General features: G+C 39.8%; 1 protein-coding gene across 16 annotated transcripts in view; it reads left to right on the top strand.

Moving 5' to 3' along the window:
• The window catches only part of NCOA1 (nuclear receptor coactivator 1), a 222,125-nt gene extending 207,459 nt beyond the window's left edge, over window positions 1–14,666 (top strand). For 12 of the 16 annotated variants that reach the window (XM_042933531.1, XM_042933532.1, XM_042933542.1 and 9 more), the window contains 3 exons: window positions 1,812–1,995; window positions 5,856–5,945; window positions 9,823–14,665. In XM_042933531.1, coding sequence (XP_042789465.1) covers window positions 1,812–1,995; window positions 5,856–5,945; window positions 9,823–9,993 — 445 coding nt within the window. In that variant the 3' untranslated portion in view covers window positions 9,994–14,665. Of the gene's footprint in view, window positions 1–1,811; window positions 1,996–5,855; window positions 5,946–9,680; window positions 9,738–9,822 lie in introns of all 16 variants that reach the window. The other 4 variants (XM_042933546.1, XM_042933545.1, XM_042933544.1 and 1 more) reach the window with 4 other exon arrangements.
• The last annotated feature ends 574 nt before the right edge of the window (window positions 14,667–15,240 follow it).

Raw genomic sequence — 15,240 nt, 5'->3', positions numbered from 1 at the left:
TTGACAAATGAGCATTGTCTGTGGCAGAAATGTTCTCATTAGAAAATGGGCAGCAAACTAATAGGTTTTTCCTCACCTTTAGTTGTGGGGACGCTGTACAAGCATACACACTGTACAGACACTAATGGCTCAAAGATGTATTATTGACCATTTCCTGGGCATGTAATTTTCTTTGAGCATTTGTGTTTTATAATTACTTGGGGAAAATCTGCTACTTTTCTTCAGACATGATGAATAGACTGTTTCTTGGCCTGTTAATTTTAGTATGATTACCTTAATCTACCAGAAACTATAAATGTCAGTACATCCTGCTTACCTCCCAGGAGCTAGCAAGAAATAGATAAGCAATTGATGGGGTAAATGATTTTTAGAAATCAAATTCTCCAGAATTAACATTAAAATAGGTGGAATTTTACCAGCAGCATATTGTTTAACAATTGATGATAATCATCAAACATTTGATGTTTTGAAGAATTTACAAAAGACACAACTCATATTATTTTCCTTTAGATGTGTGTATCTGTATCATTTAGAATTTTGGGGTTCAAATATAAAGTTTCCAGATGTATTTACTTGGGAGTTTATTCCATACTATTCTACCAGCTAAGAGAAGAAGCTGGGTTAACATTTAAGATCTTTGGTGTAACAAAAGTCCAGAACGAGGCCATGAAGAAGCAAGTCCATAAAACAAGCCCTCTGAAAAACATAATTGCCTTTGCATTTTGCTTCTAGAAAAGACATAAAGCTGTCTTTAGGCCTGAGAAGACCTGTGAAGTCTTTAAACATTTACATTTGCCAAATAAATATATCTGGTTATATTCCTCTTAGTTTATAGCATATTGAAAGCAGCCAGAAGCTGAAACTTTGAGAAATGACGGCAAGCTATAGAACACTGAATAAAGTCCCTTGAGTCTTAATGTGCATAAATAGTTAGAAATGCAACTTTCTGTATCCATCCTCAGAAACTGTGATTCACTAGGGCTGGAGTAAGGCCTGGGAGTCTCAGTTTTTAATAAGTCCCGGCATTGGTGCTATAGTGGTAAGCATAGCTGCCTCCCAGTTTTCAACGAGTCCCAGGGAATTCTCTTGCAGATGCTCTCTGGACTACAGTTAGAAAAACATTGGTGTAGATCCCAGAAAAATCCATAAATAAGAAGCAGTCTAAACCTCATCAGTTGACAACACTGAGTAATAACCTATGTCCATAAGTCACTTACTCATCAGATATTTACCGAGTGCTTGCCATGTGCCATGAATGAGCAGAGAGACAAGGAATAAGTGAAACAAAATACTAAGTCTAAGAAAATATACAAGCAATGACAATACAAGAATGCCATCTTTGAATTTGTTAATTTATTCAATGAGCATCTATTGAGGATTGATATATATCCCAGGCATTTTGCTTAAGTAGAACATTCTCTATTTGGGAATATAAAATGGTGTAACAAATTTTAGAATGGCTTTGATGGTTAAATGAATAAACTTCAGTTATCTTGAAGATTTACTTATGTGGACAACTTACGTTCTTAATTATTCAGCTAATTGGAGCTTAACAACTCGGATACAAGGCCAGATAATTGTCACTTAAAATGAGCTTTATGTAGTTATTAAATCCTCTGTGCAGAGTTCAAAATTCATCCGAATTATACTCATTCTTTATATATTGTAGTAAGATAAAGTCTTACACGTCATTTAAAAACGTATAATATTTTCTATCGCATTTTATCTAATAATTAAGAAACAGAGTCCAGTCACATCATCCCCACGTTCACAATCCGTGGATGTAACTGGGATTGTTTTTGAGTTAACAGCGTGTTCAGTCAAGCTGTCCAGAGCCAGCCCACGCCTGCGCAGCCCGGAGTGTACAACAATATGAGCATCACCGTGTCCATGGCAGGTGGAAACACAAATGTTCAGAACATGAACCCGATGATGGGCCAGATGCAGATGAGCTCTTTGCAGATGCCAGGAATGAACACTGTGTGCCCTGAGCAGGTAAGTGGCACAGCTGGCATGCACACCACACACCACGAGTCGTTATTCCAGGGAAAATCAGGTATGTTCGCAGTTGCTTGTCAGAAATTACCACACCACGCAGTGATGTGTGTTAATTGTTTCTCAGTAACACTGGGGGGGAGAAGATGCACTTCTTTATTTTTTTCCCACTGTCTTTTGAGTTAGCCTCTCTTAAGATACACAGTGGAAATTTTGACAGACCTCCTAAGATTTTAGTCTCAAGAGATTTTAGTGTTTCAGATTTATTATAAAATGATACATATAATATATTGGCTCGGAGCATACCCCTTTATCTTCTGAACACATTTTCTTCATTTTTCCCTTTCAGTTCAACAAACATTTATTCACTACTAACTATATACAAAGGTAGTTCTGTGGGAGATAATGCTGACAAGTTGGGGAGACACGACATTAACAAAGGATCAGTTGAATAATAGGACAAAACCTCTGTGTAAGAGATGGGCCTCCATAGCGCCATACATATTTATGTCAGATTAGGAAGATGTACAATTAACTACTGAGAGTTTAAAAGAAAAACGCCTAATTAGGAAAGGCTTCTTGGAAGATTTGCCTAAAGAAAGAGAATAGAAAAGAATATTCAAGACCGGTTGCCACAGCATAATCTAGGCAGGAATAGAGGTTGAAAGTCTAATGAATGTTAAGGGGACATTTATATTATGTTTAAAGCAGAATTTATGTGGTAAGCTTTTTAGGGATCTCGCAAGCCATCTGAATGTTTTAGAGTTTATCCTGGAGCCTCCTGAAGATTTTTAAGGATAGAATGACTAAATTCAAAATGATGTTTAAGGTCATTGGGGTAACTGCCTATAGTTGCTATTCTCATTTTCAGCAACCACAAAGTAGACTGGTGACTAGACTGTGACCATGTAGCTATAATTTATAGCAAATCTTACAAACATGTGAACACTGATTACCTTTTCTATAGAATATTTTTTATTGAAAAATTTTTTTAACTTTCCATTCCTCATCCCCCCACTTTATATAATAAGTCCCTTAAGAGTTTAGCAGGGAAAAAATCAATAACTTAGTGATTTATTTCCTATAGCAAAATAGAAGACCTAAATAGTGTTGTTTCTTGTTCTTGTCCTTATTATTCAGTTATTAGAATTTTTCACTATCTCCAGAAGATTAAAACAAAATAATGAAAAATATAATGAATTAGGTAAAAGAATATTACACTTAAAGCATATTTCTTATATAGCTGGGTCTTGCTTTCCTATTCAGTTCGACAATCTGCACCTTTTAATTGGAGTGGTTAGCCCATTGACATTTAATGTGATTATTGGTATGGCTGAATTTAAATATCTCATCTTGTTTTCTCTTTGTTCCATCTCCTGCCTTTTGGGGGTTTAATTGAACACTTTAATTCATTTTATCTCCTTTTATTGGCTTATTAACTATATATACCTCCATTTTGTTATTTTAGCAGTTGCTTCAGAGTTCAGAGCATACATCTTTAACTTATCGCCATGTACCTTCAAGCGCTATTATATGACCTCTTATATAAGAACCTCACAGCTGTTTGCTCCCATTTCTCCCTTCCTCTGCTGTTGTTATCGTACATATTGTGCCTACGTATGTCATATGCCCCACATGCTTTTACTTTAAACAACTAGATACATATTTTTAATTTAAATAAGGCTCCTGTATTTACCCATGTAGTCATTTCCAGTATTCTTCCTTCCTGTGTGTAGATCCAAATTTCCAGCTTGGTATCGTTTTCCTTCTGCCTGAAGGTCTTCATTTAACATTAACATCTTTTATAGTCTGCTGCTGATGAATTCCTTCAGCTCTTGTATGTCTGAGAAAGCTTTTGTTTCACCTTCATCTTTGAAAGAAAGTTTTCCCTGAATTCTAGGTTGGCTTTAGTTTTAGCTTTCAGTACTTTGGAGACGTTGCTTCACTGCAGTGTCTCTGATGAGGTATCTGCTGGCATTTTATCTTTGTTCCTGTGTACACGATTGATTTTTCCCTCTCTGGCTGCTTTTAAGATTATTCTGCCTGTCGCTGGTTTTAAGCAATTTGATTACCATATGCCTTAGTGATTGTGTTCATGGTTCTTGTGCTGGGACTTCAGTGAGCTTCCTGATTTATGGATGTATAATTTTCATCAAATTTGGAAAAACATTGGCCATTGTTTCTTCAAATATTTTTTCTGTCACCACCCACCCCCCTTTCCTTCAGAGACTCCCCCACACACGCACACCCCCCCACACACACACATACAAAGTAGGCCACTCGAAGTTGTCCCCCAGATCACAGATTCCCTGGGTTTGCAGATTTGAGGAGGAGGGATGCAAGGTCAATGGTTTTTTGTTTTTTTTTTTTTCTCTGTGTGTTTGATTTGGGATAGTTTCTATTGCTATAACTTTAAATTCACTAATCTTTTCTTTTGCAATGTCTGATCTGTTAGTTTTATTCAGTGTATTTTTCTTCTCAGGTTTTCTATTTTCCATCTCCAGAAGTTCAGTTTGGACCTCTTTTATATCTTCCATACCACTAACATGTTTAGTCTTTCCTCTTATCTTCTTGAACATATGAAATATGGTTATTATAATAACTGTCTTAATATTCTTGCCTGTCAATTCTATCATCTGCATCATTTTGGGGTTGGTTTCAAATTGATTGACTTTTCTTTTCATCGTGGATCATATCTTCCTGCTAATTTGCATGCCTGGTAAGTTTTTATTGGGTGCCACACATGTGAATTTTACCTCATTGATACTCCTACATTCTTGAGCTTTGTTCTGGGACTGGTTAAGTTACTTGAAACAGTTTGGTCCTTTCAGGTCTTCCTTTTTTGTTTAATGCGACCAGAGCAGCATTTAGTATAGGGCTCGTTTTCCTTTACTGCTGAGGCAAAGCCTTTCTAATACACTACCTGATACTATGTGAATTACGTTTTCCACTCTGGCTGGTGAGGTCAGGACCTATTGCCAGCTCTGTGTGACCTTTGGGAATTATTCCATCAGCATCTTCACAGGTGACTCTTCCCTCTGCTTTGGGTAGTTCCCTAAAAGCCATTAACAGATCAGTACTAAGTTGCAAGCTCAAGGGGTCCGTCTGCAGATCTTCCGAGCTTCCTCTCTGTGTAGCTCCCACTCCTCTGATATTCTGACCTCTGAATTCCAGCTGCCTTGACCATCTCAGACTTCCAGCTGTGTCTTCTCCACTCACGGAGCCTGCCAGGCTCTGCCTGGGTTCCCTGTCCCCGTGCTGGCTGCAGCCTGGAAATTCTCTGTAGATGTAGGCGGGGGCAATCATAGGACTCATCTCCATTGTTTCCCAGCTCTTAGGAGTCACTCTCCTTCATTGGGTTTGTCCAGTGTCTTGAGTGCCTTCGTTTCGTATATTTTATCCAGTTCTTTCGCTGATTCAGGCAGGGGATAAATCGGATTAATCTGATTTTCTCTTAATGACAAAAAGAAGTCATTTGCTAATTAACTTGTGTGTGTGTGTGTGTGTGTGTGTGTGTGTGAATATAACTTTTATTGAAGTATTGTATAAATAGAGTATACAGAAAAATATACAAGTCAGTGAATTTTCACAAACTGAACACTTCTTTAAAGCTACCATTCAGATCAAGAAACAAAACATTATCAGTAGCACCCAGAGGTTCTTCTCATGCTACTTTCATGTCACTCTTCACCCCTGCAAAGGGAACCACTGTCCTGACTTATAACAACATAGTAAATTGCTAAGCTCTTTATTCCTGCTGCACTCCTATTTTCTGTCAGTGAGATTACTTTTCATTGAAGAATTTGGTCTTCAGCTTAAACAACTTGCTTGTAATTTGGTCTTGTACTTATCTTTAATAGATAAATGATCCAGCACTGAGACACACAGGCCTCTACTGCAACCAGCTCTCATCCACTGACCTTCTCAAAACAGAAACAGATGGAACCCAGGTCAGTAAGAAAATTCTAAACCCAGAGCTGCCAAGTGTACTCTAGATACACAGGAAACTTTGTTCAGCATCATGGTTAAGAGCCTGACCTTGGGAGTCAGACCTGGATGTGAGTCCTGGCTCTCCTCTTCTTAGCTATGTCCTCCTGGGCATGTTAGAGGACTTCCCTGGGCTGCTATCTAACCAACAGAACTAACAAGTTACCTGCTTAGAGAATTGTTGAAAGGGTTAAATGAGAGAAGCTTTCAAAAGGTTTAATCTGGTTGTTAAACAGGATAAAGGGATCACAAATGGTGGCCACTAATTGTTATTTTGTAAATAAGCACCATTCTAAAACTCGTGTGTAATCCAAGTACCTCAAAAGATCTCAGTCAATTCAGACAAAACAGAATGCCTGCTGTGTACTCTGCCTCCTTTTAGAAGTTCGTTTCAAAACAATTCAAATAGCAAGGATGGCCACCTTCCTATATTAACATAAATTTAGAGATTGTGGGTGTTTTAGTTCACTTTAGTAACTTTGGTTTGGTCGTTAGTGTCTTACTAAATGTGTATTTTAAAAATATTGTACAGGCATTATGGTAAGGTGAAGATACAACGAAACATGAGACATGTTTGCCCTTTAGGTGAACTTTGGGGGAGAAATGAGGAAAGGAAGTTTCTTTTGTGAAACACTTACAATTTGCCCAGCACTGTGCTAAGCACTGTCTGCTTTATCTCATGTAAGCCTCCCTATGACCCTATGAAGGAAGTAGCATTCCAGTTTTTCACAGATGAAGAAACAGAACCTGAGGAGATTTAACCACGCACACAGTTCACAAAGCTAGAAAGGGGCAGAGCTGAGGTTCAAACCCACGTATTTCTAACAACCAAAGTTCATGCTCTTTCTGCCATATCACTTGAATGATAAAACATGTAGACATATGCACATAAATTGTCACATAACCAAAGAAGGCAAACTCAAATTTATATTACAAGTGACAGGAACCATTAGGTTTAAAAGGGAAAATGCTGTGAGGGTCAGAAGAGCATTTACACAGGAGCTGAACTGGGCCTTGAGGACAGTTAACAAGGCAAAATGAAGTAGAAAGTGTCAGAGGCTGAAGGAAGGAGTGAGCTGGGAAATCTAGGGCATTGGGAGTAGAGGGAGCTGAGACAGGGAAACAGTAATACCTTAGCACGGTCCTGGGAAGCCAAATCCACTGAAGGTAAAGGGTTTGTAATAAGATTTTATAGTAAATAAAATTGGTAAAAATTGATTGGGGCAAATTTCTGGAGGCCTTGGATGCTAAACTCAGGGGTTTGGACTGAGTCCTATAGATGAAGTGTCCCCTAGAGGGGGCACAGTGATATAAGCACTAGCTCAGACTTCATCTTGAGGGACAGAAGGAGTACTGGACAGCCTCCCCAGGAAGAGAAAAACCAGTTAGGAGCCGTGTCCATAGTCGGGGCATCAAGAAAGAGGATCTGAGGCCTATGAGAGTGAAGAGGGGATTCCGTGATGGGGGAAGTGAAGTCTTCATTCACTGGAAGGTATTCAAGGTCTCACACCTACGGAGACATATACTGGGCAGCTCGGCAGACTAGTGAAAACTAAACAACCAAGTTTAAAAGTTCTTGAGCTCCAAGACAGCAATTGCATTGATATAAAACTCTGCTGGAGAATCTTAAGAGGTTGGGACCCTGCTCTCATGCTGTTCCTCTCACCTGACAAATCGTAGGGCTTGCCCACTTCTTGCTCTGCCTGTCTGTGAAGGTGTGGCAGCATCTGAAGTCCTCAGAGGTCTGGGCTCAGGCACCTGTTTTTAAGTAGCAGTTCAAAGTGGCTGAAGTTTGGTTTAATCTTTTTGATTTTTTTTTTATTTCAAAATAGATTATCTTAAAAACATTCTTTTTAAAGAAGCAAAATATTCTCTCTAGTTCGTTTGATCATGCCTTCATTAAGAATGTTTTTAAGTGTTCGGGGACAGAAACCCCTTGTACTGTGGCCCAGTATTTCATATGTTGAAACACATAAACGTGAAATTTTACCTGCTGTTTTTTGGTTTTTTTACATCAGTGCCTCTAAGCACTACAGCTTGTGCTCATGCTAAGTTTCAGTGGCAGAATCTTCTTTTTCTTATAGCCCATCATGTGATCTCTATTTGCTCCAGTGCTTTTGTATTTGTCAAACAGAAGCTTGGGAGCAAGTTAAATAGAAATATAGAAACAGATATACAGAAAAGGAGAAGGAAGAGAACCAAGAGAGGAGGGCTTAGGGAGGATTGAGGACTACCTGTATTTGGAGAGTGGAGATGGGGAGGAGGCAAGACAGGAGAGAACCGGAAAAGAACAGACTATAGAGAAACAGGAGGGAGACTAGTAGGGGGATTGTTGACACGGAGAGAGAGGAAGCCAGGGGTGGAGCTGTAGGAAAGAGAAGTTAGAGAACAGAGGTGAGGACAGGGCACAGAGATAGCCAGAGAATTAGACTCAGACAGAGAGTTGGTGTATGTTAGATGCACAGGAAAGAACCCAAAAGAAGACAGATAGGAGCCTGTGGGGTCAAGAATCAAAACTTGAGAAAACAGGCAGAGAAGAGGATGATAAAGAGGAAAGTGATGCTAATCTAAATAAAAGTTTAGTCCAGCAGGTTGGAAGACAGCTCAGGGCTGTCTGCCTTCTCTGAGGGAGAGCAGCGTGGAGGTATAGATGGGTCAAGAGGAGAAGACATGGGAGCTGGACTGATACACCAGTTGGGGGTCGGGACATTTGACATATGGCCAATAAAGGGTGATGAAAACAACTTTTATTCTATTAGGATAGAAAAGTTTTCCCAAAAAGCTGAGTGTAATTGACATAAATTAGTGATGAATGACTGAAAAATGCATCACTAATCTAAAATACTTCATGTACCTATTAAACCTGAAGCACAAGTTTGCCAAACGCTTGAGACACTATTAGATGTACTTGGATGCCTTAGAAGCATCTCCGTTCTTGGTCTGGAACATTCGCAAGTGTGATACTGGCTTTAATCAGTTCCACAAATGACTTTTTAATAAGGATGGTTGTAAAAACTAACTTCTGGCTTTGTTTTCCCAATAGAAAATGCTAGAACTATGCAACTTTAAACATTTTTAAGGAATACATGTATTATTACTGAAAGTAGCTAAAGGGAAAATTCACACTGTTCTCAGCTAGTAATTTACTGTTATTTTTAGCTCATGTGTTTAAATGAATTGTCTATCAGGAAAAATAAGTTAAATATAAAATTGTTCTACTAATATTTTGCTGTAATTCTAAAGGCAACATGTAAAGGAGCTATGTAAGAGTATATTTAGATACTACACAAATCTTCTGGACATTCACTTCAGTAATGCTGATGTCCTGTTACTGAGTTGTGGTGGTTTTTATTTTGCTAATACTGGGTTAAAGCCCTTAATTTTCTAACATCATAAAGTTGTTTTTTTTTTATCCCACTAAAGTCATCCATAGAATGCTTTTGTAACCAGTTTCTGAATAATATATATATATATATACATATAAATATATATATACACATATTTTTAAACCCACCACTGGACACCCAGACTCTGAAACTGGGCTTTTCCCAATCTTGGCAATATTAGCAATGATGCTCATTTTCATTATTGATGGCAACCCTGTAGGAGGCTTGACCATTCCAATTTTGATTTTATTTTTAAAGTGTGAACTTTCCAGAACCCTGAGCAAAATGAGTGCAGCGATTTTCTTTTTGTAGGACAAGAAGACAGAAGAGTTCTTCTCTGTGGTGACTACAGACTAGAGGAATGCTCTAGTGAGTTTCCACTTCAAGTAGTACCCACTCATAAGCCGGGGGGGCAGGCCCTTCTGTCTAAACACATCTTTTATTTGTGTTTCAGCAGGTGCAACAGGTTCAGGTGTTTGCTGACGTCCAATGTACAGTGAATCTGGTAGGCGGGGACCCTTACCTGAACCAGCCTGGTCCACTGGGAACTCAAAAACCCACGGCAGGACCACAGACCCCCCAGGCCCAGCAGAAGAGCCTCCTTCAGCAGCTACTGACTGAATAACCACTTTTAAAGGAATGTGAAATTTAAATAATAGACATACAGAGATATACAAATATATTATATATTTTTCTGAGATTTTTGATATCTCAATCTGCAGCCATTCTTCAGGTCGTAGCATTTGGAGCAAAAAAAACCCACAAAAAAAAACAAAAAAAAAAAAACAACAAAGGAATTCACTTTTGTTGGAAGATTGAGAGGTGTTTTTGTTTCTTTCTTTGTAAAGGCCTTGGATATTGAAAAAAAAAATAACAAGGCAGAACAGTTGGACAATCTATTTCTTGAGCCAAATTTAATTATTCTTATTTTTGTAATCAGTCATTGGCTTCTTATCTGGATGAAGGCTTTTGGAGGAGAACCAAAACGACGAGTTCCAAGGGGAAGATGAAGCCCCGCCCCTGCTGGCTCAGTCCTGACCCTGATGAGGAAGAAGGGCCCAAGGGCCCGGTGGGGCTTTGCCTGTGCCCGTCCACCAAAGGCTGTCACGTGTGTCTGAATCAACAGCCCTCCCCTTCCCGACCCCAGGCAGCTTGTGTGTACAATCAGCTTCTTCTAGCAACTCTATATCTGTTGGCTTCAAGAGAATATTTTGCCTCCCATATGTACCCCTTCTCCTTTTTTTAAAGATGGATTTAAACCAAGATGCCTCCAGGAATGAGGACGAAATGAGTATATTCACAGAGGAATCCAAAAAATACAGTTTGGGGGAAAATGCAATAATTTTTGATGAGATGGGTGAAGGACAAGAAACAAGTTCTGTCAATTATTGTAGATAACAATTTTCTGATTAAATCTGGAAAAAAAAAAGGCAGCCTGTTCTTTCTGCTTTTATTGTATTAACAGCTAAGGTAGCTAAAGTTATTTAAAATAAAGTTAAATTTATGATCCAAGTAGCTTATTTTTCCCTTTAAATCTCACTGTAAATATACTTGATTTCTTGTAGAAATTGATTTCCTCCTGTTTAATTTTATGGTTTTATTATCATACTCTTGATTTTTCTAAATTTGTGTGTGAATATATCATTGATTGAATTGCAGTTACATTTGGCTAGTAAGATTTCATTATTTTAATAACTGTGATGCCATGTATGGATTTACTTTGAGGTTCAAATCAAAATGCCACTGCCAGAAAGAGCTGTTCCAGATGAGCTAGAGCCTACTGCCCTAGAGTGTCCCTGGGATCATCTAACTTGAGACAGTGCAAGGAATTAACACCAGAAGTGCACAGGCTACTTGTACAGAGAAAAATCAGTACTCAAAAAAATCTTCATTTGTTTTAGATTGACTTTGGGGATTTGAATTTTCATCAGCGCAAATACAAATTTCTCTATCCTACTCTGAGGCTAACTGGTACCGTATTTTCCCTTTGTGTCTTGTCACTCTGCCACGTTTTGTCTCATCCTGGCCTGTGAGTCAAGGACCCAGTGAACTGCCTCTAGTTCTAGAAGTTCCACTGCAAGGCCAGGAAAGCTTGAGAAAGGTATTGTGGAAGAAGCAAAGGTAGACCCCCCCATCACTCGCCTTTACCTGCACCCCGGGCCTGTGAATGATGACAGCATCTGACATCATGCGTCAGCTACCTCTGCTTCCACAGCAGGGAAGAGACCATAAGAACGAACAGCGGAAGAGGAGCATGGACTCAGACACCAAGGAAGAAGCCATTTTCCCAGGTCCTCCTTTCTGCATCTCACCACCCCTAGTTACAAATAACTCCATTGACAGCATCTACTCAGAAACTATATGGAATAAAAAGATTGCTGGAAGGGCTTACATGGGTAGCAACTATGAAACAGAAATAGGACACTCAGTTACAAACATTATCTCTTTTAGTTTTTCAGAAAATGCATCCCTGATTTCATTCATTCCCAGCTTGAACGCCCAGCCATATTACTCTAGTCCTTACCAAACTGCTCTAGGAGGTCATTTCTGTTTTGTTTGTGATATTTAGATGCGCAGACTTCAGGAAGTTCACCTTTAACTTCAGCATTCCAGATGAAGTTTCCTGCCTCAGTGCTTTTGCATAAGGAACTAGTTTTTCAAAGCGGTAAGGAAAATTGGAGATGCTAATAACATCCTCCCATCCCAACTGCACCTGAAAGTATGCATGTCACCTTCAAGGTTTTATAATTGCACTGTTTGTTTTATGTATGTACAGATTAAAATTATTGCTACATTTGAGGAAAATAAAATTGCTTGCTTCTATGTAATTCCTGTCATTCCACAGGAAATTCACTTTTCCAGCTACTGAATAGAACTTGTTTAACAACCTCCTGGGTTGCCTCTTCATTTACAGGGAAGAAATGAAACCTACATCCTGCAGGAATTGCCAAAGCCCCAGTGACTAATGAGTAATTAAAGGATCATAAAAGAAGGGATCCCTGAAGCCAAATATCCTCGAAGTCACCCTGATATGAACCAGTTGAAAACTGAAAAGGTCAAAGTAAAGTCATGAGAGTGGGCCATAAGGAAATTTTAGCTCTGGCCATTTGATGATTAAACACACTGGTCCTGCTGTTTCTGGACCCAGGAGATCTAGTCGGGGCAGCCCCCCATAGCTACAAGACACCATCTCTCTCTCTCTCTCTCTCTCTCTCTCTCTCTCTCTCTCTCTCTCTGTCATTGTTTTTTATATACTGACATTTATGATTAGTATGCAGATTGCAGAGATGTTGACTCTTAAGGAGGCTCTTTCATTTTGTCTTTGCACTTTGTAAAAGGCAGCCCCTGTCTCTTGTTGATGTGTTTGTAAAGCACCAACGCTTGGTTTTAAACCCACCAATGCTTGGCTAAGTAGGCTAGGGTAAGGAGGGTAAGCAAATGTGATTCTAGACGGCATTCCACACACATTCCTATGTATAAATACACACGGATTTGGTGGCTGCTCTCTGCCGTCATGCTTCTGGGAGAGGAAAACCTTTTTTCTCGAAGTTGGGGTAAGGTAGAAATGATACATCTCTTAGATGAATCTGAACGTTGATTTAAATTTATGCTAATGTAGGGGTGGGACGGCCATTAGAAAAACAAATAGGAACAATTGAGGGAAGAGTGAGGTTGATATAGAAGAACTTCATCTTCTTTATGGTTTTGCCAAGATAGGTTTGTACCTACAAATAGTCTCCTGGGCCCTGAAAATCAAAGCAAATAAAAGGACAGTTGCTTATTTACAAAGGAAACTGTGCTGATTTCCTCCTTGACATGAACTACTCTTCCCAGGAGAGCAGCTCCACTTGAAAAAAGTGAATAATTCGGAGCAAGCTTGATCCTTGGCCATTCCTGTACCTCTGAAAAAGATCTTGATGATGTAATTAAGCCCATAAATTCTTTTTATTGGAGAAAACTGCCAAAGGAAGCATTCCTCTATCCAGAACCTTGCCTGCCAGCCCTAAATTAGTTTTCTTTATATATTTTATTTTCATTGCCGCAAGAGCTCTTAGCAAGATTAAGGAAACCCAAAACTCTGGCCTCATTTACCATATTTTATTGTCTTTATCCAAGGTACTAAGATGTGGAAGAATCCAGACAGACACGAACCCTGCCTTCCCACAGCTTATATTCACATGGGAAAGGACTTCCATAGTAATAATCACAATGGACTAAGTGTAATGTACTAAGGAGAGTTAGAAGTTGCTTTGTGAACTTCTTGTCTGGAATGAAATCTTTTCTTTTCTGGAGGGTCAAGGAAGGTTTCTGTACCGAAGAAGTGGCATTGAGGTGAGGTTTGTCAGATGAAGAGGTAGCTCAGAGAGGGGCGGGGTGAGAATTCTGACAAACAGGACATGTGGAAGGCCTGGAGGCAGGAAGGAGCCTCAGAGAGCTGGGGTTTTTTAATTGCTAGTCTGAGTTCTCCTAAACATGTTATTAGTATTACATCTGCCGATGAACTGGAAAGTAATTGAAATCCGCCTTTGGCTCCAGGAGGAACGTGAACCAGGCTTCGGGACCCCCTCACCTGGAAATTGTGCCAGCTGGTAGCTAAGGTCTCTTCCCTAACTAGCCCTGTCCAGCCAGAAGTACGGGCTTTTATATCTTTTGTGCCAGATGGGCCACAGTAATCTGTTGTAGCAGGTGACCATATCAAGAACATTTAGGGAAAACACCTTTGTACTGTAACAATTCCTAAGGTGCTTTTAGTACATTGCCTCATTTAATCCCTGCAGTCCTTTGAGAGAGATGTAAACAGAAAACAGACTGAAAGCTTATGACACAAGCACGGTTTATCAGGGTAACTATAACTTGAAGCCAAGTCTTCTGGTGCCAAGTTCTGGATTCCCTATCCTCAACTATATGATGTAGGACTGATTCAGAGTCTGCAGACGTTACTCTCACTGTGTAACCTTAGGCAGTGCATTCTTACATGAAACAACTTTTAAAAACAGGCCATGGAAAGCAGGGTGAGAAGTCAAGGACTGAGAAGAGAGGACCTGGCCCTTCTCTGGAGGCAGTCCAATCCTGCCCCTTGGAGGCTTCACTGGGGCCCAGCTTTGCTGTAAAGTCCGGAGGCTGTCCTGCCAGTCTGGGGAGAGGCACTCTATCCTGCATATCTAAACAGGAGATGAAGAAGGGGCCCATGAAACTGCAGGGCCATTCCCTTAGCTTGAAAGAATATTGGGGGCATCTGTTGGTGGCTCAGTCCATTAAGTGCCCGACTTTGGCTCAGGTCATGATCTCACGGTTCATGAGTTCTAACCCCGCATAGGACTCTGTGCTGACAGCTCGCAGCCTGGAGCTTGGGGCCTGCTTCAGATTCTGTGTCTCCCTCTCTCTCTCTGCCCCTCCCTGCTAGTGCTCGCTTGCTCTCTCTCTCTCTCTCTCTCTCTCTCTCAAAAATAATAAAAACATTAAAAAAAAAAAAGAATTTTGGAAAATGTGGGTTCCTTATGCAGTGGGTGTAAAATAAGTGACAGAGGATCACTTTTGTGAGGCAGAGCCCACAATTCCTCCTAGGAAATTTGGTTTCTTGGGTCAGATCATGAAAGCCAGCATTCACTTTTCACTGGCTCTGGAGCCTTCTTCAAACAAAGAATCTTTTTCCTCTGCTGGAGTTTGGCTCTGGTCTAATCATTTGTGCTTGTCTCAGAACTCTGGTAGTTTATGCAGCTGGCAGAACCAACCACTGCCCACAGGTATCCTGAGACATTGGCTTGAGAAAAGAACTAAAATGTATAAAGGAATATTTTTTTAAATAAAGTTAGCTTTTTTTTTTTTTTTCCATTTAAGTAATCTCTATGCCCAACAGGGGGCTTGAACCCAC

This window comes from Panthera leo, chromosome A3, assembly GCF_018350215.1.
Source record: "Panthera leo isolate Ple1 chromosome A3, P.leo_Ple1_pat1.1, whole genome shotgun sequence".
In the NCBI taxonomy this organism is placed as follows: domain Eukaryota; kingdom Metazoa; phylum Chordata; class Mammalia; order Carnivora; family Felidae; genus Panthera; species Panthera leo.
This window is presented reverse-complemented; position numbering and strand designations above follow the sequence as displayed.